This window comes from Netta rufina (genome assembly GCF_964035555.1).
Source record: "Netta rufina genome assembly, chromosome: 12".
Classification (NCBI taxonomy): Eukaryota; Metazoa; Chordata; class Aves; order Anseriformes; family Anatidae; genus Netta; species Netta rufina.
In genome coordinates, this window is record NC_140135.1 from 7,417,587 (window position 1) to 7,443,090 (window position 25,504).

At 46.3% G+C, this 25,504-nt stretch overlaps 2 protein-coding genes across 4 annotated transcripts; one reads left to right on the forward strand and one right to left on the reverse strand.

Moving 5' to 3' along the window:
- Positions 1 to 559: 559 nt before the first annotated feature.
- On the reverse strand, positions 560 to 5,873 carry MARS2 (methionyl-tRNA synthetase 2, mitochondrial; the record flags this gene model as incomplete). The annotated part of the gene is made up of 3 exons (XM_084294254.1): positions 560 to 2,931; positions 5,035 to 5,369; positions 5,489 to 5,873. The coding sequence occupies 3 exons, from the start codon at positions 5,871 to 5,873 to the stop codon at positions 1,753 to 1,755; spliced, it is 1,899 nt and encodes a 632-aa protein (XP_084150380.1). The 3' UTR covers positions 560 to 1,752.
- On the forward strand, positions 5,821 to 24,161 carry AIFM1 (apoptosis inducing factor mitochondria associated 1). Of its 3 annotated transcripts, none has more exons than XM_084294163.1 (17): positions 5,821 to 5,938; positions 9,559 to 9,686; positions 9,999 to 10,089; positions 11,056 to 11,079; positions 12,168 to 12,280; positions 12,407 to 12,537; positions 13,272 to 13,362; positions 14,143 to 14,227; positions 14,887 to 14,963; positions 17,359 to 17,467; positions 18,169 to 18,276; positions 19,244 to 19,332; positions 19,415 to 19,555; positions 20,100 to 20,242; positions 21,931 to 22,055; positions 23,138 to 23,334; positions 23,935 to 24,161. In XM_084294163.1, exons 1-17 carry the CDS (start codon positions 5,872 to 5,874, stop codon positions 24,004 to 24,006), a joined length of 1,791 nt encoding a protein of 596 aa, XP_084150289.1. In that variant the 5' UTR covers positions 5,821 to 5,871; the 3' UTR covers positions 24,007 to 24,161. The 3 variants fall into 3 exon arrangements, with proteins under 3 accessions (XP_084150289.1, XP_084150288.1, XP_084150290.1); XM_084294162.1 differs by lacking the exon at positions 9,559 to 9,686 and adding an exon at positions 7,951 to 8,093 and having other exon boundaries at positions 5,847 to 5,938; XM_084294164.1 differs by lacking the exon at positions 5,821 to 5,938 and adding an exon at positions 7,964 to 8,093.
- The last annotated feature ends 1,343 nt before the right edge of the window (positions 24,162 to 25,504 follow it).

The following is a 25,504-nucleotide window of genomic DNA, read 5'->3' on the forward strand; positions in this document are numbered from 1 at the left end:
GCGTCCCAGGTTATTTGCCTTGTAAACATACACGTAGGAAAGAGGGCTCTCTAATGGAGCCTCAGGGCAGTGCAGAGTGCACCCTGTTTTAAGGGGTAAGTATTTTGCCTCAACCCATTTTTATGTCCCTTGAAGTACAACAGGAAACAAAGCAGCCATATTCAAACCCTAGGCAGTGCCTTCAGTTTATTCTCTGCTACCAACTGCACTGCTTAGGTGTACCCCCAAGGTGTTACCCCAGAAACCTTCCTAGCTGTCAGCCCAGCTGATACAGGTAGTTTGAGTGTGTCTGCTTCCCCATTGCATTAGATTTACATGGCAAAGCTTTGGTAGTGAGGGGGCTGCAGGAGTAACCTTTGAGAGAAGACTCCAGAAGCTGCCCCGTGTCAGCTAAGAGCCAGCTCCAGTCATCTCCAAATGGACCCACCGCTGCCCAGAGCCAAGTAAATATGTGACATCGTGTTTGCCTCTGTGACAGCAGATTTAAGAAAGGGGGAAAAAAAAAAAAAAAAAAAAAAAAAACTGCTGCACCACAGCAGCTGGGAGAGAGGAGTGAGAAACAGCCCTGCAAATACCAAGGTGAATGCAGCAGGAGGCGCTCCAGGCACACAGCAGCAGTTCCCGAGGCCTGTGGAGAGGTCCCTGGTGGCGCAGGCTGTCCCCCTGCAGCCCATGGGTCCCACATGGAGCAGATCTCCACGCTGCTGCCCGTGGAAGAGCCCCCAGTGGAGCAGGTGTATGTGGCCTGGAGGAGGCCTTTGTGAGGCCTCACCTGGAGTACTGCATCCAGGACAGGGGTCCCCAGCACAAGAAAGATGTCGACCTGTTAGAGTGAGTCCAGAGGGCTACAAAGATAATCAGAGGGTTAGAGCACTTCTTCTATGAAGAAAGGCTGAGAGCTGGGGATGTTCAGCCTGGAGAATGCTCCAAGACCTCACTGAGGCCTTTCAATACTCAGCAGGGTCCTATAAAAAGGATGGGTAAGGACTCTTTACTGAGGCAGATAAATATAGAACAAGGGGGAATGATGGTCTTAAACTAGAAGGGGATAGATTCAGATTAGATATTAAGAGGAAATTCTTCACTCTAAGGTTAGTGAGGCACTGGAACAGGTTGCCCAGAGAAGCTGTGGATGCCCTATCCCTGGAAGTGTTCAAGGTCAGGCTGGATGGGGCATTGGGGTACCTGACCTAGTGAGTGGCACTCCTGCCTGTAGCAGGGAGGTTGGAATTAGATGATTTCAGGTCCCCTCCAACTAGGGCCATTCTGTGATTCTACAAAGTGAGCGACTGAAAGAGTGGCATAGACAAAGTGTTCGGGACTGACCACAGCTCCCATTCCCCTGTGCCATTTGGGGGGAGGTAGAAGAGGGTGGATGGGAGGAAGGCGTTTTTAGTTTCTCCCTCTGATGAGTCTGTTTTGCCTGTGACAATAATTGTTGAGTGATCTCCATCTCCTTATCTCAACCCTTGAGCCCTTTTCATATTTCCTCCCCATTTCCCTTTGAGAAGGGGGAGTGAGAGCAGAGTTGTGGTGGAGCTCAGCTGCCCAGCTGCGTACAACCACACCAGTTCAGGCAGATGCCTCTGGCAATCACCTACAAAGGACCAGAGGGGGGCAGCGCAGCCTTGCTCAGTTTTGTTTTATCTAATTTGCTTTACCACCAAGAGATGGGAGGGACATGCTCCAATATAGATCACATTTTCTGGGCATTCCTGGAGGCTGTTATTTACAAAAGCTATTTGTGAGAGACTATAGCCTCTTGTTCTCTATCTGATGCTGACTTGACTTCTCGAGTCTGTGAAATAAGACACCAGTGTCAGGTCCAAGCTGTCTCCCCTCAAAGGGACACGGCTTCCCATTGTAACGTGGAAGAAACGTCAAATTTGAGAGACCTCTCTCTTCCGGCTCAACAGCCAGCCTGGAAAGCAACTTGTCTGCAGTGCATGGGATCACTGGCTGCAGGAGAGTCCCAAAGACCCGCAGGCATTCCAGTGTAACATGGATGATGGTGTCAAGCCACAGCTTCTCTGCAGGGTGATTTCTGTTGAGTTTCCAAGGCCTGTGTCTCTGGAAGAAACCATTGGTCTGCCTTACACACAGGGCAATGCATTCTAAAGCCTTGTAGATCTGGAAATCTTCAAAATAGCTAGCCACCTGCAGCGGCAGAGAAGCCACAGACACCACAAACTCATAGTCTTCAGCAGAAGCCCTACCCAAGGCTTTTGTCTCCCTGTAATCCAAGATCTTTGGGAAACAAGACTCTGAGAAATAAGGGTAAGTGTTGCTGGGGTTAATGCTAAGGGCTGTTGACCGATTCAGAAGTCCCCCAAGCGCATCTGCCAGTTCTGAATTCAGTACCTTAACAACCTTCTCATCATAATAGTCACAATCCCGCTCGGGTACACCCTGCCTTAGCAGGAAGTACCGAAATCCATCTACCGTGTACTGTCCAATGCAAGCGGAAGGGTCGATCACGTTGCCCAGGCTTTTGGACATCTTCTGCCCACGGACAGTCCAGTGGGAGTGCACAAGAATTTGCTCGGGGGGTGGCAGCCCCGCTGCCATCAGCAGCGCTGGCCAGTAGACAGCGTGGAACTTGAGGATGTCCTTGCCCACGACGTGGTGCGCAGCGGGCCACCACTCGCCATGCGTCTCAGGGTAGCCCACAACACTCAGGTAGTTCACCAAGGCATCTACCCACACATAAATGGTTTGCGTGGAGTCACCGGGGACAGGGATACCCCACTGCAACCGGCTTCTCTCACGAGAGACAGACAAGTCTGGCAAGTCGTCTCCCAGCCAGTGAAGCACATGCTGGTAGAAAGGGTCGGGAAAAACGGCACGAGGGTTGTCACAGAGCCACTTCTGCAATGGGTCCCGGAACGCAGAGAGCCTGAACATGTAATTCTCCTCTTTGGTCCAGTGCACCTGAAAAAAACAGGAGAGAAAAGAATTACAGTCCAAATACGCTGCAAATGGTTTTACCATTTGCACACAGCACTCTCAGCGGGGATTTTGTCACATGCTCCCTTTGTGTTTGGGTGTGCTCCCTACCACGTAAACCCCTGGTATAGTTCTATGCCTAGAGGGACCTCCTCTCCAAAGACACCACCTCCCGAGGTTCCCCAAAAGCAACACCCAAGAACTGAGGCACCCGGGACTCTGCTTTGAAGGATCCTCATGCCCCCAGGGAAGGAATACCTTTCTACAAGCCGCCTTCGTGTGTCTTCAGGCAAGAATAACGGAGACAAGAATGCACTTTCTTAGAAATGTAGTTTTGCAATTACGGTAGAAAATCATAAAAAGACAAAATAACATTCCTGGTGGGTGCTCTTGCTTTTCTCCTAGGTGCTTCTACTCTTTTTCCTCCATTTAAGATTTAATGCATTTTAGTTGCCAACTTTAGCCTATAATTATGTCTAAGTACTGACAGCTCTTCTCTCACAGATTTAAATTATGTAACATAGCTGAAACAATGACAACTTTGTGGGTACCTAAGATACAAGTGAATTGTGTAAAGATACTCAAGAGATCTGTGGGAAGGTCAGGATTCTTATTTTTTAAAGCTGACTAAGGCTCTAAAATAAGACAGCATCATGCAGGAGAGTTTAATTTTCTAGCACTGAATCCAACAATTTTTGGCTGAGCCAAAAAGCGCCTCACTCTCAATATGACCAGTAAAGAACACACCACCCTAGTGGTATGTTGCACTTCAGTTTATCTAATTTCAGTCTGTAGCTGCTACTACCTTTGCTTACTTCATTAAAAGGTTACCCCAAAAGACATATTATTCCCTGCATAAATCATAAACAAGTTACACAAACTTTTTTTTTTTTTAATTCTGAATTCTTTATCATTTTCCATAAGCTTCTTCAACTCTGGGGTATCAGCTCTCAGCACTGCCCAGGAGTAGCACTGTGCACAGAGCTGATATTCCCTGTCATCTTCCATCCAGCCCTGGTCTGAGGAGCATGGGGTAGTTCAGCCTCCTACTTCCAGAAGTCACCTGTGCATCCTGAAAACCTCCACGGATGGAGGTCACAGAACCTTCCCGGGCAGCCTGTTCTACTGTCCTCATGGGGAAAAAGCTTCTCCTTAAACCCAGTCTGAACCTCTGGTTTCAGCCTATGACCATTCTCTTCCACCCTCCTGTCATGTACCACTGGAAGAACCTGGCTCCATCCCCTTGATGATCTCTTCATAGGTACAGGGAGCTTGTTCTCAGGGTGTGGAAGCCTGCTGCCTGTATTTTAGATCTAAGAAATGATTTGTTTGCCTGAAAACTCATTCTCCCTCCTGGCCCCAACTACACTAGGTGCTTTAACAAGAGATTATTTCATAACATACCCCTTTCTGTGTGAACCAATGCTCACATGCTCCAATCTAGTACAAATATCAGAGGAGCATAACCTCCGCTTAGCTCTGAAGCATTATTATCTGCCACAATTGTATTAAATCATGTTCCTGATACCTTATAGAAATTGCAGTGGCAGAGACACTCTAGGTCCCATACTCCTGGCTGCACCATTCAATTGTGAGACTAGACCACAGGCAGGTACTCTTATTGCGTTTAATTTAGGTCCAAACCCCGTGTAATGACACATGACTAATTAAAAATATCTAGAGGCCAAATGAAACTGCCTCACTAACTAGGTCATCTGAAAATCTGGGCAACACAAACAGCTCAGTTATAAACAGCTTTATCCTTCCTCACATCTAACATCTTTCATCACTGCTTTAAAACATTGTTTCCAAGCCAATGGCCTGTGAAACTCAGCAGTAGGTGAATCCACATGCCTGCCACATGGCTGAAATTTAAAATTCACTTGGGGTTTAGAATCCCATTGGTATCTCTCCCTTATGCAGCCATACACGGCTATAAGACGCAGCAGAGAGACATTCTTTGAGGCATAGGCAAATCTCAACTGACACGAATTACAAAGCCCACGGGAAGCACTAAATGTCCTCAGATTTTCCTAGAACAAAGTACCAGACAGTTATGCAGTGCTTATGCAGATGCACTATGGTTACCTCATGGCCAGTCTCCAAAGACACCTTGTACGTGCGCCCCTGGCTGTCCGTACGCTCAGCGAGCTGGCTTTCGGGCAGGAAGCATTCATCTGGAGTGCAGTACCAGCCCTCGTAAGACCCTTTGTAGAGCGCCCCACGCTCCTGCAGGGCACCCCAGAAGTGACACACGGCTCGCTGGTGGCGGGGCTCGCTGGTGCGGATGAAATCCGTGAAGGAGACCGCTGCCTGGGTCAAGGCCTGGCGGAACAGAGCCGAAACGCGGGCGCAGAGCTCCGGGGGCGACGTCCCTGCCGCAGCCGCGGCCTGCTGGATCTTCAGCCCGTGCTCGTCGGTACCTGAAACACCACAGGGCCGTGAGGGGACACACACGGTGGAGGGGGGGAGCCGCGGCGACCGGGCACCTCAGGGGAGCCCCGTGAGGAGCCGGCAGCGGGAGGTTAGGGCCAAGGCTCACCTGTGGAGAAGCGGCCGGGCCCGGCGCCGCGAAGCCCTCGCTGGCGGTGCAGCGCGTCGGCCAGCAGCGCGGAGTAGAGGTGCCCGAGGTGCGGAGGCCCGTTGGCGTAGAAGATGGGCGTCGACAGCAGCAGTGGGCGGCAGCGGTGGCCGGGCCCTGAGGCGGAGGCGGCGGAGGAGGAGGAGCGGCGGAGCGGCGGCTGCGGGACGCTGAAGCGGCGGCGGAGCGGCCGCAACATGGCGGCGGCGGCGCGGAGCGGGCGCGCGGGAAGGGGGGGAGGCGGCGGCGGCCAATGGGGAGCCGGGCGGCCGCGCGTGCGCCGTGGGGGCGGCGGGGGTCGGGGCGGCTGCTCGGGGCCGGCTGGCGGCGAGGCGGCGGGCGCCATGTTGTGCTGCCGCCTGGCAGCCCTCGGGGCGCGGCGGCCGCTGCGGCCCCTCGGCCCCGCCGCAGGTGAGCGGGGGGAGCTGAGGCGTGAGGGGGCTGCTCCGGGAAGGTGGGGTGGGAGGGGAGAGCTGCTCGGTGCTGCCGCGCAGGGAGGCGTTGGGAAGATAAAGGGTTGCGGCAGGGGAAGCGGCGCGAGGTGGGCGCTGCGAGCCCTGTCAGGAAAAAAAATAAAATAAAATAAATGTGGTGCTGGAGCTGCGAGCGGCGCCTGCGGGGCTGGCGTGCCCCAAGGGAGCTGCTGAGGTGCATTAGTTCCCAAGGACTGTTCCAGGAAGCCGTAGTGTAGCTGGGGTTGGTTTACTCGCATCCATTTGGATGCTCAGAGCTTCGTTTGTGGCTTTGTCTCGCTGATATATGCGAGGAAATGAAGCGGGTGTAGCGGTTTGTGTGTTACGAGCACTGAAGTAGGCAGAAGTTGCTTTCTGTGTCAGGGGGAACGTGTTCTGCAGAGAAGCCCGGGCACAGCTGGCCGGCGGTGTTAAAGCAGTGCTCAGCCGTCGCTGTGACGCTGGTAAAGGTCTAATTGAAATACTGAAGTTCAATCTCATACTTCAGCCTAAAATAAAACGGTATGTGGCTGTTCAAGTAGATGTGCTTGTTGTCTTGCTTGTAAGGTTTACTGGGCTGCATTTGGATTGGCAGCCCTTGCTGCTGCCCTTCGTTTGGGATGCCTTTGCTATCAGCAAAAGCCTCCTCCCGGTGGTACTGTTCCTCAGGAAACTGGTGGCAAATTGGCTTTTTGTTGGTATAACCGTACCTACTGCTTGTCCTAACGTGGCTATGTTAGTGTCTCGGTGTTGGAGCAGTGGCTTCAGGGCAGAGCTTGGAGGGCTGTGATCAGCAGCGCTCAGTCTGGCTGGAGGCCTGCAGCCAGCGGTGTCCCCCAGCGGGGCCGTACTGGGCCCAGTCCTGTTCAGCTTATCCATCAATGACCTGGACGGTGGAGCTGAGCGCGCCCTCAGCTGGTTTGCAGATGACACAAAACTGGGAGGAGTGTCCGATACGGTGTGGGCTGTGCTGCCAGCCAGAGAGACCTGGGCAGGCTGAAGCCTTGGGCAGCGAGGAACTTCATGGAGTTGAACAAAGGCAAGTGCTGAGTCCTGCAGCAGAATAACCCCCTGCACCTGTACAGCTTGGTAGCTGACCTGCTGGAAAGCAGCCCTGCAGGGAAGGACCTGGGAGTCCTGGTGGACAGCACGTTAACCGTGAGCCAGCACTATGCCCTTGTGGCCATCGGTCTCCTGGGTGCATTCAGAAGAGTGCTGTGAGCAGGCCGAGGGAGGGGATCCTGCCCATCCAGCCAGCCCTGGTGAGGCCTCACCTGGAGTCCTGTGTCCAGTTCTGGGCTCCCCAGTACCAAAGGGACAGGGAGCTCCTGGAGCAAGTCCAGTGGAGGGCTATGAAGATGATGAGGGGACTGGAGCATCTCTCATGCGAGGAGAGGCTGAGAGAGCTGGGCCTGTTTAGCTTGGAGAAGACAGAGGGGATCTTGTAAGCGTGTGCAAATACCCAAAGGGAGGGTATCAAGAGGATGGGCCAGACTCTTTTCAGTGGAGCCCAGCGAGAGGACAAGAGGCAATGGGTACAAACTGCAGCAAGTTCTGGCTGAATATGAGAAAATGATTCTTTAGACCAGCACCTGCTCCTGACAGAAGAGCAGGGAGTAAGAAAAGCAAATGCACAGTATGCACATATCTCTGATGTACTCTCCCAGTGATACGTGGCTGGAAGGCTCCTTCAGCAGGAGGTAGTCCGTGGATCTTCACTGCAGATGGTCTTGCTATTAATTGGCTTGTAGTAGTTTTTGATCTTGCTTGTATTTGTGGTATCCACAGGTGCCTGGAGCAGTCTTGTAGCTGTTCTGGCATAGAATAAATCACTGCGGTGACATGATACTGTGCTTTTCAAACAAATAGCTTATTTACTAATTTTCAGAAATGACTTGGGCTCTAATTTTAAAACACAACTCTGTATTGACAATCTTTTTATGTTTTTGTCTAATAAATTGTATTCCTTAGGCAACTTGTTGCAGCGCTGGAATGTGCCCATAGGACTACAGATGAGCAGACAAGTGGCTAGCTCTGATGTGCCTGGGGGCAAAGGCAGTAGTTCTGTTTTTGCCCTTATTATGGGCTTGTCAACGTTAGGAGCGGGTGTATATGTAAGTAGAAAGGTAGTTCATAGAAAAAAGCTATGCTCTACTATCAAGTGCTTGTTGTATTTCAGCTAACTTTCCTTAGCTTTTTATCTTTCTAGCTATTTCTTCCTTTGGTCAACTTGATAGAGGGGAGCTAACTGAACTATCTGGAAATTAACTTACTTTTGTGGTGGTGGTGGTGGTTTTTTGTTTTTATTAATTATAAAGGCACACATTTTTACTAACTACAGCTCTGTCTGTTGTTTTGTATGTGACAGTAGCATATGGTTCGGTGAGAATTTGATGGTATATGCTGCTAATACCAAAACAAACCTTTATTTGACAGATTTCAATTCAGAACATTAGTGTTTAGCTTGTGTAAGTATACCAAATCAACACAGTGTTGAGAAGCACACGTTTATGTCTGACTCGAAGATTCCAAAGAGTAAACCTTTCCAGCCTAACCTAGAGAGTAAAACACATCCCCCGACAGCTGAAGAGTGAAAGCATTACCTAGAAGGGGACAGGCCCTAAGATTACATTATACAAATCTTTGTTAAGATTTTTTCCTCTTTGAAGATCATATTTATTTAAAAGTTATGAGTTGTGATTTTTCTCCTAATGAAATTTCCCCGTGCAGAAGACTTCTGAGAAATAAATAGAATTTCAAAACAGTGCATGGAGGAAAAGTATGTTTTCCTATTAAATATTCCTTCATGTGCCCTTATTGTCCTTTTGTGCTTCTTCCATCTGCCAACTCATACTGAGTAGCAGCAGCAGTCTTGCCTGAGCTGAAGACAGCAGCTATAGGAAAAACTGATTAAGAAGCCAATTAAATTTCTTGATGGACTTGAAAGGAGAAGAAGCTTTGCTCTGTCATTCAGGAGGAGATTCACCTCTGAGTGTGAAAAGCTTCTTTGTGAAATAGAACAGCATTTTAGTGGTGTGAACATCTGTGGTTATTGTCTAGCTGGAAAGAAGGTTGGGGTAAAAATTCTGGAGAAGGGCCAGAAACCATGGGCAGCTGTGACCTGTCACTATATATATATATATATATATATACACATTTAATTTAAACTCCACTCATCATCTGCTAAAAGCTAAAAAAGTAAAATCTTTGTTACTTGTAATAAGGGAAACATTATTAGATAGTCTTGAGAGACGTGTGTTCCCAGCTCCTTCCCCTAGTCCACACTGGAAAATCAGTGCTTCATCTGAGCCAGACCTTTTGTTTTGAACATGAAAGATGACTTAAATAATTAAGAGGTCTTTATCTTCTGAGTCCAAAACTGTAAGTATATGTACATAAGTATATGTCTACCTGTAGCACCAATGTTTCTTTTTTTTTTTTTTCTTTTTTGTTTCATTTTTGACAGACAAGGTAACTGAAAACATACTCTCTTTCTCCCAAGATCTGTTTAATCAAGAGTTCTTCTTAATACTCAGCACTTTCCCTCTCTTTTCTCTCATTGCCTGTCTTCACCTACAGTTTTGCAGTGTCATCATCTAAGATACCCTTCTAGATCACTAATGTCTTCAGGTGTTCCTGGCAAAGCTGGCAGCAACCTACTGTTCTACTTAATTGTAGGAGGAACAGTCACAGGGGCAGGAGCTTATGTAAGATGCTTAAATAAATGTGTTTTTATTGGGTGAGTGGGTGGAGGGAGGGTACCTTAATGCCATACCAAGTTAGTTATTTACTTCAGTTAAGCCATCCTTGTGCTCCCTGGCCTCAAATAATTTCAAGGGACATTGACAAATAATTTTACAGATTTATTGTTCTGAAACAATGTAGTTCTTAAGGGAAAAGTTGCCTTACAATAAACTTTTCAACATTTAATAATCCAAAACAGAAGTTTACAGGTGCGGGAAGCTGAATGATGCCTTGATGCTGTAACATGTACAAGGTGTTTTCTTGTCTATCTCTAGGTGTACAAAACGTTAAGAGAAAACAAAGAGCGTTTCACCAGCCGTGTCACAACAATAACAGCACGATCCCAAGAAAATGCATCATCTCCTGGTGGGTACTAGCTTGTTATTTCTGTGTTTAGATTTATTTTCCATAAGCTCTTAACTTGAGACTCCTAAAACAAATAGAACAGAGCCCTTCTCAGACCACAGATTAGCATAAATTGTGCCTTCACAGCATTGATGCTTCTTAGTGCATTCTGTTTTTTTGTGTTTGTTTTTTTTTTTGTTTTGTTTTGTTTTGTTTTGTTTTTTTTGTGAATTCACTTGTCTTCTCAGCATGGAATGTGGTGCTGGCTTCCCCTGATGCATAACTTCTATGTTACAGATGAAGTATCCTTACACACATCCCTACAGATAAAAGTAGTGTGTCTCTCGGGGTTTCTTTCTGCAGTTTACACCTTTCATGATGAAAGGAGAAAAGGTCCTGCTTTGGGTTTTCACCCTTACCTGGTCTGGCAAAGACATTCCAAGGGAACAGTATGGTCTGCCAACACTAAACCCTCAGTGCTGTGCCATGTCCCTATTCCATGCATAGTAGGCTGGGGCTGCAAGGAGTACCATGCTTGGGCCATGTATAAATGGAGGAATCTGGACAATTAGTGAAGCTCTTGATGCCTGGCAGACTGTGTGGCCCTGTCTAAGCTGTTGGGCCAAAGAACGGTGTATTTCATAGTAAGAGTGGCTTCAGGTCGTAAAAAATAGCATGTTCTATGTCACTTGGTTATGAAACCAACATATTATCCTGGAAACAGGACAGCAAATTAATTGCTTTGGTCTGAAGAAGAGGATAAAGCATGTTTATCGGGGTTGAGGCTGGAAAAGAGAGTGAGAGGTTAGGTGTTGAAGCAGAGGTCTGTAAGTCAATGTTTCTGGAGTCTCTGCCCCTTTATGGTGATGAGTCTGTTAATAACGTGGTCTTGAATCAGCTCTGAACTGCAGCTTCCTAAAGTTATCCTTGTTAGATTGTGTTTTGTTGCATTAAGTCAGTGTCGACTTTTTTTTTTTTCACATACAGGTGCTGCTTCTCAGGGCTCAGCAGGTGAGGTCTTAATGGTAATGTTTGACTTATTCCTACATACAATTTAGCTGCATGTTGTTTAGAAACAGTACCTGTGTGTGAGGGGAAAGGTATTCTGGTAGGAATTCAAAAGCTGGACTCCTTTTGGAATGCAATTAAAGAATAATATACCTTAGGATTTCTGGTATGGTTTTGAGAATTTTGTTTTCTTATAAACTGATTGTCCAATGCAGAGTTTTGGTCTTGATTTATGTCCATAAAGGTGTTGAGGAAATGTAGCTAGATCAAACACTCAGCAGATTGTATTTCCCAAATAATTTTGACGTTGGTTCCTGATTTGAATGGCAACCCTGTCATGTAGAATTCTGAGGTCTTTTCTCCTGAATACTTTTTTTGGCTGTCTCTCTTGCTAACTCAACAGATTTACTATAAAACCTGACTGTTGGATTTCTAGTACAATATTTGGCCAAAGTAGAGGCTGAGCATGTTTTCATTATCCTGAGTATGCTCTACAGAGAATGTCCTGATGATATCTGAAGCTTCTGAAATTGCATGTTCAATGCCAGAAACAAACTTTGGGGGTCTTGACTTTGCAGCCTCTTCACTGAGCTGTGCAAACATAAGCAGCATTCTTAAATAGATCAGTTAGTAAAATGAAACTCTTTGAGAGTCTGCTGGACAAGCATTTAACAGGCTGTCCAAATGTTAGTATTCAAACTTGCTATGTAGATCGTTCTTACTCCTCCCAAACTCTTAAACCAGAGAAAAGTAGATTTATAACAGATGAGCTAAATGATGTAAGCTGTGCTGCTGGCCTGTTCTAAAACTCTCAGTAGTCATTGAGCTCAGCTGTGCAGATCTAGCTTAGAAAAACTGTTTGATAAAATATGCCAGTTTGAGTTATGTGGGGAGCCTGCTTTTAGTGAAGCAGCAGCATGGTTCATGGGAACTATATTGGGCTGGAAGGGAAGGGAGGAGAAAGTATTTGAAGGGCAGTCTGACAAAGGAAATTTGTATGTGAAAGATGTCTGGTGGTGTACTCTGTTCTTTGCTGCTGGGCAGTTTTTCATGTTGTATTTGTAGTAAAATGTCTAATATGTCACCTGCAGCTCCAGAAGCTCACCCTGAGGTCCCATCTCATGTTCCTTTCCTGCTAATCGGTGGAGGAACTGCTGCTTTTGCTGCTGCCCGGTCCATTCGGGCTCGTGACCCTGGTGCCCGGGTAAGAGATGCCCTGTTCTAGAGCAGAGTTGGGTGGATGGCTGAATACCATGCTTGCTTCGGAGCCCTTGTGTGTGTTGGCATTGCCTGCATCAGTTCAACTGATAAGTTTAATGACCAATTAAAGGTGCTGATTGTGTCTGAAGATCCTGCATTGCCCTACATGCGTCCACCCCTTTCCAAAGAACTGTGGTTCTCAGATGATCCAAATGTGACGGAGACTCTGCGATTCAAACAGTGGAATGGCAAGGAGAGGAGGTATGTCACTTAGCAAAGACGAAGAAGAGTGTTTATGAAAGTGTTTATGAGGATAAAAGCGTTCTTGTGAGAGAGCTACTGGAGAGCTCTGAGGAACACAGCAGCAATGCTGTTTAAACAGATCACTGAGTAGACTTCATGTTTCCCTGTGATGAAGAGAGCCCTGGGTTGTGCATGGATGTGTTCATTGTCAGTAGAGTGACTGAAGAAGGAACAGATCGTTGCATGTTGTGGGCAGAACCTGTGTGATATTTTGCATTGGACCATCTGAGTTGTGGAGTCCAAGAGACTCCACAATAAGAGGCTGCAGGCATGTGGAAAGGGGCTTCTCAGAGATGCTGAGATGTTCCAGAGGTGGCAGTTATGTGCTGCTTAGTACGTTGTGTTAGCTTAGTGCTAAACATCACTTGAAACTTGCTGTGATTCCCTTAATCATATGCTGCTGGGAGAAATCCTGTGAAATAAGTTAGTGGTATAGGTGAGGGTATAGCTTCACAGTTCAGAGCAGAGCTCTAGGAACCTAGGATCCCACTGGATCCTTGTGACATTTATGATATAAACCCTTACTGAAGTAAATACATGAACTTAACAGTGTGAAGCTGCTAGTTTTTAAAAATAAATAAATTCTGGAGCTTGTTACAGGTGCACAGAGTTGTCTTCATATCATTGGTAATTTCCAGATAGCTGGTGTCAGAGAGAAACTGGAACTCATTTGATAATTGAGCTTTTTTCAGCATATATTTCCAGCCGCCGTCATTCTATGTGCCTGCTCGCGATCTGCCTTTTGTAGAAAATGGTGGAGTAGCAGTTCTCTGTGGCAAGAAGGTGAGTGCATCACTAGCTGTTGTTCTATCATCATACAGCTCTTCCCAAGCAAAACCCATGGTCTAAGCTTAAAAGTAACAGCTGTAAACCCTTGTGGGGGGTTGGCTGAGAAGGTGAATATGAAAAATGTGAAAAATTTATACAGTGAATCTGGGACTACCCTAATCTTAAGAACAGCATGTGTGAAGCTTGAAAGCAGGAAAAGCTATGAAAAATAGTAGTGATCTGAGGGAAGTTGAAGCAGGAAGGATGAGATTGGAGTATGTGCATGGGATGAGAATTTATACAGTTTACAAACAAGGTGTGGCAAAATTGGAACTAGGCTATGTATCAACTAGAAGGAGAGGTAAAGAGAGTAGAGTGTCATCTGAGTTGCGGATCATAACATGAGCATTGTACAGAGGCAGCAGAAAGGTGAAAAAGAATTCATGGTGAGGCTTCTACTATATTTGTCTCCTCAATTTTCTGTATATTGCTAAAATAAGACTTCAGTGATTTCAGTCTTCTTACTGCTGAATCACTTCTAGATTCAGATCCTGGGAAGATCGGCCCGATCTGTTATTGCTGCCAAAAGAAGCATTTTGAATTTCTCCTTCCAGTCTTCTCCCTTCCCTGCCTGCCCCGCCCTCCCCCTTCTGCCTCCCAGTAGAAAAATAGTAGCCACTTAAAGGTGGGAGAATGTTACAAGTTTTCTAATCAGTAGTCTGTGCAATTTTAACTCAAATGGATGGAATTACAGTGGGTGGAAGCCTGAGCTCTCCTGCTTGTTTAATTTTGCAGGTTGTGCATATGGATGTTAGAGGCAACATGGTGAAACTCAGTGATGGTTCCCAGATATCCTATGATAAATGTTTGATTGCCACCGGTAAGGGTTTTTTGTGTGTGTTTTGTTCTCATCTCCTCCTTACTCTGTGTTGTGTCAGGCTTTTTATTTCAGTGACATTTACTTGGCAAGGAAGTTCCTGCCATGCGTATCAAACTCTTCGCCGAGCAGTCACATGAAGGACAGTCAGACCAACAAATGTGCCATGGGGTTTTTCACTTACCTTGCATGAGCCAGCTTCTCTGGGACGTTCAAAGTTTTACTCTGAAAATCAGTAGGAAAGGAGGAAAAGGTGACTTCCCCAGCAGCTGGGTAAAGGAACTCCTGTATAGCTCAACACTTTCAAATCCTGCCTGTGGCAGTAGCAAGGAGAACCAACTTTTACCTTGGCAGAACACTGCTCTAGCATCTACCCCTAGCAGTTCTGCAGCCCTATGGAGTGGGACTGACTGTCTCCAGTTAGTGGAACGAAGTGTATAGCATTGGATTTCTATTTATTTTTCTTCTGTGTTACTTGGGTCACCTGCTGCTTGCACAGGAAATCTTTCATGGTAAAAACCCGGAGCACAACAGTGAATAGAACATACTGTAACAGCTTGAAAATCACAGTCCAGACTGAAGTTAGCTCTGCATTGACTAGATAAACAGTGACAGGGCCAGCAGTCACTAGTCTATCTTTCTATTTATACCCTCCCCTTCAGGTGGTTCCCCAAGGAATCTGCCCGCCATTGAAAGAGCAGGAAAAGATGTCCAGCAAAGGCTGACACTCTTCCGAAAGGTAAGCTCCAGTCTCTGGTAGTCCTGTGGTGAGGTTGAAGAAATTAAAACCACTACCATGATTTTCAGCTTGTTCACTCTTCTGCTTTGGGTCTAGGACAGCCTTGCCATGGCAGCAGCTTCCCTCAGCTGATAAAAACAGGAGTGTGTTTGCTGTGTATTCCTTTCTCTGGGTGGGTGAACAAGTTAAGAGTCTCAGACACCACCTTCGCCCTTACCTCAGGCCTGAGAGCTGTGTTATGGTGTTGGTTTTAGTCTCTTTCCTGTATGGCTTTGTTGTACCTTCCAAGCATTTTTAAACGCATGAGCAGTATTAGATCTATGATTTTCATCTAAGACTGCAAGTCAGTTTGGACTGTAAGCATCGTGTGCCTTCAGGACAATGATCAGATGGTGTAAGTTAGGTTAGTGCTCCAGCCTGACACCGCTCCTGAATAAGTGTATGCCGTATTTCAGCATCATATGGGTAAGAGGTCAGCCTTTAGTCTGAAACGGAACAGAAATTGCTCTCATATGTTGAATTTTTAGTGGAGTATGAAGTCGAGTGTTTGTGTTAGCTCTGGGATTGGCTTGGGTAGTTTTCTGATGAGCTTATAAACTAATGCATGTGTCTTCTTCATGGCATTTCTTCACCTTCGTCCTGTGCCTTGGGAGAAAGTGAATAAAAGACACAGAAGTTGGTTGGTGGACTTCTGTTTTCACAGTAGAGATTCTTTTTCTTGACAAGCTCCATGTTTCTTGAAAATGTGGGGTTTAGAACAGATATACAGGTTTCTCCTCAGTCTAGTTCAGGGAATGAATCTGCTTGAGGGTAGGAAAGCTCTGCAGGAGGATCTGGATAGGCTGCACCGATGGGCTGAGGTCAACTGCATGAAGTTCAACAAGGCCAAGTGCCGGGTCCTGCACCTGGGGCGCAATAACCCCAAGCAGAGCTACAGGCTGGGAGAGGAATGGTTGGAGAGCTGCCTGGCAGAGAAGGACCTGGGAGTGATGGTGGATAGTCAGCTGAATATGAGCCAGCAGTGTGCTCAGGTAGCCAAGAAGGCCAACGGCATCCTGGCTTGTATCAGGAACAGCGTGACCAGCAGGGCTAGGGAGGTGATCGTCCCCCTGTACTCAGCTCTGGTGAGGCCGCACCTCGAGTACTGTGTTCAGTTTTGGGCCCCTCGCTACAAGAAGGACATCGAGGTGCTTGAGCGGATGCAGAGAAGGGCGACGAAGCTGGTGAGGGGCCTGGAGAACAAGTCCTACGAGGAGCGGCTGAGGGAGCTGGGCTTGTTCAGCCTGGAGAAGAGGAGGCTCAGGGGCGACCTTATCGCTCTCTACAGGTACCTCAAGGGAGGCTGTAGCGAGGTGGGGGTTGGCCTGTTCTCCCACGTGCCTGGTGACAGGACGAGGGGGAATGGGCTTAAGTTGAGCCAGGGGAGTTTTAGGTTAGATGTTAGGAAGAACTTCTTCACTGAAAGGGTTGTGAGGCACTGGAACAGGCTGCCCAGGGAAGTGGTGGAGTCACCATCCCTGGAAGTCTTCAAAAGACGTTTAGATGTAGAGCTTAGGGATATGGTTTAGTGGGGACTGTTAGCATTAGGTTGGAGGTTGGACTCGATGACCTTGAGGTCTCTTCCAACCTAGAAAATTCTGTGATTCTGTGAATAATAAGAATTACAGAATCGTCTAGGTTGGAAGAGACCTCCAAGATCACAGAGTCCAAACTCTGACCTAACACTAACAAGTCCTCCACTAAACCATATCACTAAGTTCAACATCGAAACAGCTTTTAAAGACCTCTAGGGATGGTGACTCCACCACTTCCCTGGGCAGCCCATTCCAATGCCTCACAACCCTTTCATTAAAGAAGTTCTTCCTAATATCCAACCTAAACCTCCCCTGGCGCAACTTTAGCCCATTCCCCCTCGTCCTGTCACCAGGCACGTGGGAGAATCGACCAACCCCCACCTCGCTACAGCCTCCTTTAAGGTACCTATGAGTCCCATGGAATCTTGCTGCTCTGTGCTGGACTTGCACTGTGGTCTAGTTGTTGTCAGGTTTGGTTTGATCAACTGTGGCACAGGAAAGTTGTGTTATGATCTGTGGTGTGCTTACAATACTGCGTGTACTTCAGATCATTTGTGTCTGGAAATTTCCTTCTAATTTTCTCTAGACAGCTGGGGGGGGAAACTCAGGAATCTGAGGCTGTCTGGACAGGGAAAAGTTTGCACCAAGACTGGGAAGCCAGAGGTTGTTTTTCTTTGTATGATAGAGGAACAAGGGAAATGTGCTTCTTCCGTTTTCTAAGCTGAGGAGAGGGCTACTCTTATTTCAAAGGGAGAAACTGAAGAATTTACCCTGCTGCCTTTCCTATTTGAGGATATTTGAAATGGGAATACATCTTTCAGGTCGAGGACTTCAAAAGTCTGGAGAAGATTTCAAGACAAGTCAAATCCATCACAGTTATTGGTGGTGGCTTTCTTGGTAGTGAGCTGGCCTGTGCTCTGGGAAGAAGAGGTAAGTGTGCCTCTGCAGGCAGCTTGCTTTATCTGGCACCTTTACAGAAGTGACAGACACTGAGTGCAAGCAGCCTGATATTTTAAGCTTCCTTTTTATTCCCCAGCTGCTGAATTTTCACACGGATTTGTGATTTGTCTGAAATAACCTTAATGCACGTGCCTTTTGTTGGCTATATGGGCTGGCCTGGTTTTCAATTCTCTCATTAGCTGTCAAGCAGACCCTGACTACAAATGTTTTTGTAAGTTGGGCTTTCTGTAAGCTTTGCAGACCAGTGCATGTCGCGAAGTCATTCCACCCTGTAAAAAGTAATATATTTGTGCTCTCATACTAAAAGGCATCGTAAAATTACTTCAAACTGAACACTGAACTTTTTTTTTTTTTTTTTTTAATTGTCAAATGCCTACAGCTTTCTGAATAAACTTTTACTGTTAATTTCTGCAGGATTTCAATAAGAAACCAAGATGTTAAGCATTTTACTTTGAAGTTTGCTGTCTGTTATCCTAGAATTTTCAGGTGTATGTGACAAAGTGGATGGTCACTTTTTGATTCCTCTGGAAAATGTGGGGGCCAGAACTCCCAGTTTTGGAGACCTCTGCCAAGCTCCTTGTGTAAAGCAAAGTGAAGCTTGTGTCCTGAAATCTGTGTTACTGCTCTTTATTGATGAGATGTAAGAAGTCTGCTCTTTGCTTTCCTCTCAGCGCGAACCAGAGGCCTGGAGGTGATTCAGCTGTTTCCAGAAAATGGCAATATGGGCAAAATCTTGCCTGAATATCTGAGCAACTGGACCACAGAGAAAGTCAGAAGAGGTAAAGCTGTGTCTTAGTGCTCCTCCTCTGCAAGTGGCTGAGCTGTGATGCTTAGATCAGTGGCTATTGTGTAACTCTTCTTTGTACAACACAGATCTCTGCTTGTTCAGCCTGTGGAGTCTCAGGAAAACTGGGTCTGTTGCAAGGCGGCCCAAGTGCAGAACAGAACAAGTTGTGTTTCAGGCTTGCCCTTGAGCAGTTTGGGTAGCACAGAGCTGCCAGGGCTCTCACTTCTTAGTTGTTCGTCTGGCAAGGACAAACAAATATGCATGGTGATGCCAGTGATACACCTGGAATATCACTACAGAGAGTGATCCCTACTGCCAATACAGCTTGCAAGTTCTGAGTTGCTCTAAGCCTATTGTAATTTTCCTTCTTACAGCCTAATCTAGTTGGCCTAGAATCAGTTTGAGAGAAGGATTGTGTAGCCCCATGCCTTATGCATTCACCTTTAGTGTAGTGTTAAATTGATCTGTAAGATCTGAGACACCTTTTTTTTCCCCATTTCCTATATGTACTGCAGAATCTGTTCCTCTGGATTGATCAGTAGAGTGGGGACAGAGGAAGGAGGGAAACTGGGGCTGCAAGCTACAGGACCCAGTAACTGATGGGTCCGATTTACTTTCTTCTCCTTGTGGAAGCTTTCCTTGTAGAACCTCTGGGTCTGGCTGTAACAGAACAGTAGGTAATTAAATATCCTTATGGCCTGAGAACCTGTCTTAGGGAGTTCTTCTGGATGTGACTTTGCCATCATATGAGATATACTTTCAACTGTCATTTAATTAGCTCTTTCTGACTTATTGTCTGGATTTCTTTCTCCTTGTGCTTCAGTAAAGATAAGGTAGTCTCCCTCTCGGTTCCTAAGCTGGTTCTTGCACTGCCTCCATCTTAGTTTGCACTAAGGACATCTGCTTCACATGAAGACTATTGCTGAGCAAGTAATTACATTTCTTACGTTTGTTTCCAGAGGGTGTTAATGTTATGCCTAACGCCGTGGTCAAGTCTGTCTCTGTCTCTGGAAATCGACTGGTGATTAAACTAAAAGATGGCCGAAAGGTAAATTTAAATGCAAAGGGTGGGTAAGTTTGCAGAGAGGCCACTGAGAGAATTATAATAGTAATTATAAATTCTCAAACAGGTGGAGACTGATCACATTGTGGCTGCAGTAGGGCTGGAGCCTAATGTGGAATTAGCGAAATCTGCTGGTCTGGAGGTGGATTCTGACTTTGGAGGATTCCGGGTCAATGCAGAGCTGCAGGCACGCTCCAATATCTGGGTGGTGAGTATGTGGAGGAGTTTTCTGTCTGCTAGTTAAGCTGATGCAGTCAAAACACACAGAATTGTGGGGTTTGACGTACCTCAATTAAGTGAATAACAGCAAGTTAGTGAGGCCACTTGTAGTGCATACCCTGCCAGCAGCCTTGGAGCCTGTTCATGCACTACAGCATGTTTTGTTACTGTGGTAATGAATGTGTATTTTTGAATATTTGTTCTGTATAAGAGGAGTTGGGGTAAATTAAAATGTAGCACAAATTACGCTGTTTCATGGGAGTATTTAGAGTCTTTTTGGTGGGAGTCATGACTCTGGCTCCTCTGAAAAACGCGTACTTGATACTGTCTTAATTTTCTGAAGATCAGTGAAAAATGTTGAGAAGGTGGAGCTTCTGCACCTTGGGGAGCGGGAGCAGGTCTGAGTTGGGTTGTTAGGAAAACTCAGTTCATTATTTGAGTTGGTTCTCCTCCCAATGCCTTTTTTCTTTTGTGCATTAGTTTGAGTTTTTGATGTCTGTGTTCAGTCCTCACTGAATGAATCTCTCTTTAAGGCTGGGGATGCTGCCTGCTTCTATGATATCAAACTAGGTAGGAGACGTGTAGAGCACCACGATCATGCTGTTGTGAGTGGAAGACTAGCTGGAGAAAACATGACGGGAGCTGCAAAGCCCTACTGGCATCAGTCCATGTTCTGGTAATGTTCAGTTCTTCTTTTGGTATTTCTTATTTGGCCATGTTGTAGGAGCTATGACAAGATATGCCTTGTAAACGTTCTGTTTTCTGACTGCAGTGAAGCTACAGCTGAGCTGGGTTCCTTGTACGGTTGGCTGGCATGTTGTTGGTATTTCTTTCATTCTCCCCAGTCTGTATTTGAGATTTATGACCAGTAATTTAGACATGCACATACAGAGATACCCATATTGTTTTGTGTAATGCATCTTTGTCCTCAGCATAGTTGGGAACACTTCTGACAGACTGTGCTTACTAAGTCCCAAACTACGGCTGAATCGACTACTATAAGCACATTCAAATTCAGCTGGTGCCCAGTTCAAGGAGGTGTTAAAGCAACATGCAGTTCTCTTCAATCTTCTTTAAATGCACTCTCTCAAATATGCACTAAATAATTGTCTGTGCTGCTAAGTCTAGTGGTTATAAAACAAACGTGCCAGAAACTTAGTCAAATGGCCTTAAGTGGAACCTGGAGGAATACTTGCTTCTGCCTTGACCTTGTCTCAAGTGACATTAGTACTTAGCAAGCAACACGGAAGACTTCTGCAAGTACTTATGACTAATTACAATTTAGTGCAAGTACTTATGACTAATTACAATTTAGTACAACTAGTAATTACAGGCAAGTAACTGTCTACCAGTGTTCATATCCATATCCTGAGGTCAGATGTTTAATTTTTCTAAAGGGTCAAGATACACAGCTCTTGGAATTAGTTAAATTTCCTCCAAAGGAGTAGTTTTTAAGTTTTTATTCGCTAAGCTGGTTTCTTCTGAAACTGGTGACCTTAGATTTGCTCTATCTTGATTACTTCTTTCACACTGATGTATGCTGTGGTGGTTTTACTCAGGTGGGCAGCCAAGCTCCATCACAGCCGCTCTCACTCCCCCTCCTCGAAGAGAAAGAGGGAGAAAATACAATGAAAAGGGATTAAGGGTTGACATAAGGATTGCTCAACAATTATTATGACAGGCAAAACAGTAGGAAGATGGGAAGATCTATTATTACTAACAAGCTAGAGAAGTGAGAAACAAAGGAAAGAAACCAAAAACGCCTTGCATGGGCTCTTTTCCATGGGCTACAGGTCCAGCCTGGAATCTGCTCCAGCAGGGGTTCTCCACAGGTCGCAGCCTCCTCTAGGCCACATCCACCTGCTCCACTGTGGTCTCCTCCACGGGCTGCAGGGGCACAGCCTGCTCCACCATGGCCCTCACCACAGGCCACAGGGGACTTCTACTCCGGTGCCTGGAGCACCTCCCACTCCTTCACGGACCGTGGGGTCTGCAGGGCTCATCCTCACTCCTCTCTCTCCCAGCTGCTGTTCCTCAGCAGTTTTTTCCCCTTTCTTAAATATGCTCTCACAGAGGTGCAAACAACATCTCTTATTGGCTCAGCTCTGGCCAGCGGCGGGGCCCTTATCTAACATTGGGCAGCTTCTGGATTCTTCTCACAGAAGCCTCCCCTATGCCCTCCACCCCATACCGAAACCTTGCCACATAAACACACTACATGTGCATCAGAGGTGGTGTTAGTCAGTGTGTGTGCCATGATCCCTCCTGCATGACACTGTCATTAGGGCTTGGGTTAGACTTGCCCTACATTTGTAATGCTAATCCTATAAATGACTTTTTTTTTTTGTTGTTGTTCATTCCTAGGAGCGATCTGGGCCCTGATGTAGGTTATGAAGCCATTGGACTTGTTGACAGTACTTTACCAACAGTAGGGGTTTTTGCTAAAGCAACAGCAAAGGACACACCAAAATCTGCAACGGAGCAATCAGGTAGGTGTACAGCCTTCCTTGGGAGCTGTTTGTGTGCATGCAGGTTTTTGTGTCTTGTTCTGTGTAGTGGCAACAGTCAGTCTGATCTCATGGCAGAGCACTCTAAGACACATCGTCTGTAAGCTTCTTTTCTAGACCAAGCTTTGAATGCTGGTTTTAATGTTAAAACATGATTAAAACAGTGTTCACCAAGACCACATCATGTAACTAATTTACCAGATTAAACACTTTATTTTCCCAGTCAAGATTAATTTCCTCCACAGCAATAAACTCGTCAGGGTATGCACAAAAGAAATTGTGCAAATCTAAGCATATTTATTTTGCATATACAGTCTGCAAGAAGGAGACTGTTCAAGGTCCCAATCTAAGATCCTGTAAGGGTTGGGGCAATCCCAAACATCAGTACAGATAGGGTGATGCATGGATTGAGAGCAACCGTGTGGAGAAGGACTTAGGGGGGTATTGGTGGATGAAATACTTGGCATGAGCTAGCAATGTGTGCCTGCAGCCCAGAAAGCTACTTAAAGGGGGACTACAAGAAAGATGGGGAAGAGATTCTTTACCAGGGTGTGTAGTGATACAAAAAGAAGTAACAGTTTTAAACTAGGAGAGAGTAGATTTAGATGATAGAAAGAATAAATTACTTACAATGATGGCTAGATACCTGGACAGAGTTGTCAAAGGCAGTTGTGGATGCCCTCTCCCTGGAAGCGCTCAAGGTCAGGCTGGATGGGAATTTGAGCAACCTGATGTAGTGCATCTCATGTCCTTGCCCGTGACAGGGGTTCAGAATTAAGGCCTCTTCCAACCCAAACCATCTTGAAGGCCTCTTCCAACCCAAACCGTTCGGTGAGTCTACAGCGTGTTTGGTGACGGAAGCCAGGAGTTGTCAGCGTTATGCTTTGTGTTAGGATTGCTTCATGATTGTGTTAAAGAATCCTAACTTTTGCTGGCGTCAAGTCAAAGAAAAACACCCCTCAGTCTCTTAGAGAAGCCTTCTCTTTAGCCTGCCTTTATCACCGCAGGTAGAGAGCAGCTGCCTTTTTCTGCTCTGGTTCTTTGACGTGACATCTTTACATTAGGGACAGGTATCCGATCGGAAAGTGAAACCGAAGCAGAAGCTTCAGAAGTTCCCACTTCTCCAAGTGCTTCACCAACGCCTCATGTTCCAAAGGAAGGAGAAGATTATGGCAAAGGTGTCGTTTTCTACCTCAGGGACAAAGTTGTGGTGGGAATTGTGTTATGGAATATCTTCAACAGGATGCCTATAGCTCGCAAGGTTAGTACAGGACTAGTATGCTGAACAGGGGGACTGTTGCTTTCAGCTTGCTTAGATCTGGGATTCGCTTGTCGAAAAATCAATCTGCCAAATGAAGCGAAATGAGACTGACTGAATGCAGATAAACTTCTGTAATGAAATGTCAAGTCTGGCAGATGAAAGCAGAGCAGTGGATATGGTCTTCGTGGACTTCAGGAAGGTCTTTGACACCGTGTCCCATTAAGATCTTCACAAAGAAGCTGGTGAAGTCTGTGTTGTAGACAGATATTGCTACATTTCAATTTGGCTGTAGTAAATACTGTTGTCATGTGGTGGTGGTGGTTTTATCCTACTGGGCAGCCAAACTCCAACACAGCTGCTCTCTCACTCCCCCTCCTCAAAGGGAGAGGGGGAGAAAATGTAATGAAAAAATGGCTCAAGGGTTAAGATAAGGACAGGGAGATCACTCTCCAGTTATTGTCACAGACAATATATTGTCACCAGGAGGCTTTTAGAGAGGATCTAAAATGTGTGGCATTGGCTGGGTGACTGTGTAGGGCTTGCAGTGCTGTTTTTTTTTTATAGCATATACAGGTTTTAATGCAAGCTTCCTTCTTCCAGATCATCAAAGATGGGGAGGAGCATGCTGATCTCAATGAAGTAGCAAAGCTTTTCAACATCCACGAAGACTGAGCTCCAGAATTTAATTGCTGCAATAGGAGTAGGGCAGCAGGTTCTTGCTGACTGTGTGTACCCCTTCATCTTGGAGAACTTGCTCTGAGCACTTGTTAATATTTCCCATCACCTAGAATTCTAATGTTTGCACCAATAAAATCAGATTCTTCTAACTTAAATGTCTTCTTCCTGCACATGTGCATTACTGGTTTTGAAAGGGGAGCGTGCTGTGTGCCTCTCTAAGCTTTTCCCGCTTACCAACAACAAAGAAGCCTGCAGAAGTGCCTGTTTTCTTGCAGCACGTTCTGGCTGGAGATCTTTCAGTACTGCTGGCTAACTTTGGGGAGGGCTGTGCTCTTGGGAGTTGTTATGAGACTGCTGGAAGAGGGACACCGGTGCAGGTTTGGAGAAAACAGGTTGGAGGGGGTGGGGAGAACCATTCACTGGTGATGCCAGACCCAGGGTGTGCTAGCAGGAGCATGTTAGCTCCCGTGCTGCTGTGTGGGAGTTGGGGTGCTCTCAGATAAAACTGAGATCTCAGCTGTTCCTGAAAGGTTAAAAGAGATGCAGAGATGGGTTACAGCACCATACAGGGGAGTGGAGCCAGAGAGGTAGCATTTCAGAGTGTAGCTGGAGATGATTTCCACCAGTCCTGGGACCAGTACTGCTTAATATCTTTATCAGTGACACGGTGGGATCAAGCGAACCATGAGCAAAGTTTGCAGCTGAAACCAGGTTGGGAGGGAAGTGTTGGTCTGATGGAGGGTAGGAAGGCCCTGCAGAGGGATCTGGACAGGTCAGGTTGATGGGCAGAGGCGGATGGGATGAGGTTCAACATGGCTAAGTGCTGGGTCCTGCACTTTAGCCACAACAACCCCATGCAATGCTATAGGCTTGGGGCAGAGTGGCTGGAAAGCTGTGCAGAGGAAAAGGACCTGGGGGTGTTAATTGATACGCACCTGACCGTGAGCCAGCAGTATGCCCAGGTGGCAGAGAAGGCCAACGGCATCCTGGCTCATATCAGCCAGGGTTTGGCTGGGCAAATGAACTGTCCTGTACTGAATTAGTGTCCTCAGGAGAGAGTATTGGTCTTTTGAATAATCTGCTTACTTGATTTTGGTATAATCCTGTGTAAATCAAGGTGCACAGAGCTGACCTGTTACTTCGAAATCCTAACAAGGACTGAGTATCCAACAGAAGGGCCAGTCCAAATAACTGATTGTCCAAATTGTGGGATGCAATGTTGGGTCAGTTTGGAAGTAGGGGGTGAAATAAATTGTCCAAACTATGGGTTTTGGAGGGAAACTGGCAAATTGATTCTGTAAATAGGAGAAGTCACATTCCTGTGGAGGTGGGTAGTTCTTGTCTGGAAAAAGATACTGACTACTTGGGAAAATGTTGGCATACGTGATCTTAGTGAGTGTTGTCTTTTTCGTTGGCACTCAGAGCAACTTACCAGACAACTCACTGCCCGAAGAGTCCCACAATTGATGCTGTGCCTTAGCCGACAAGAATA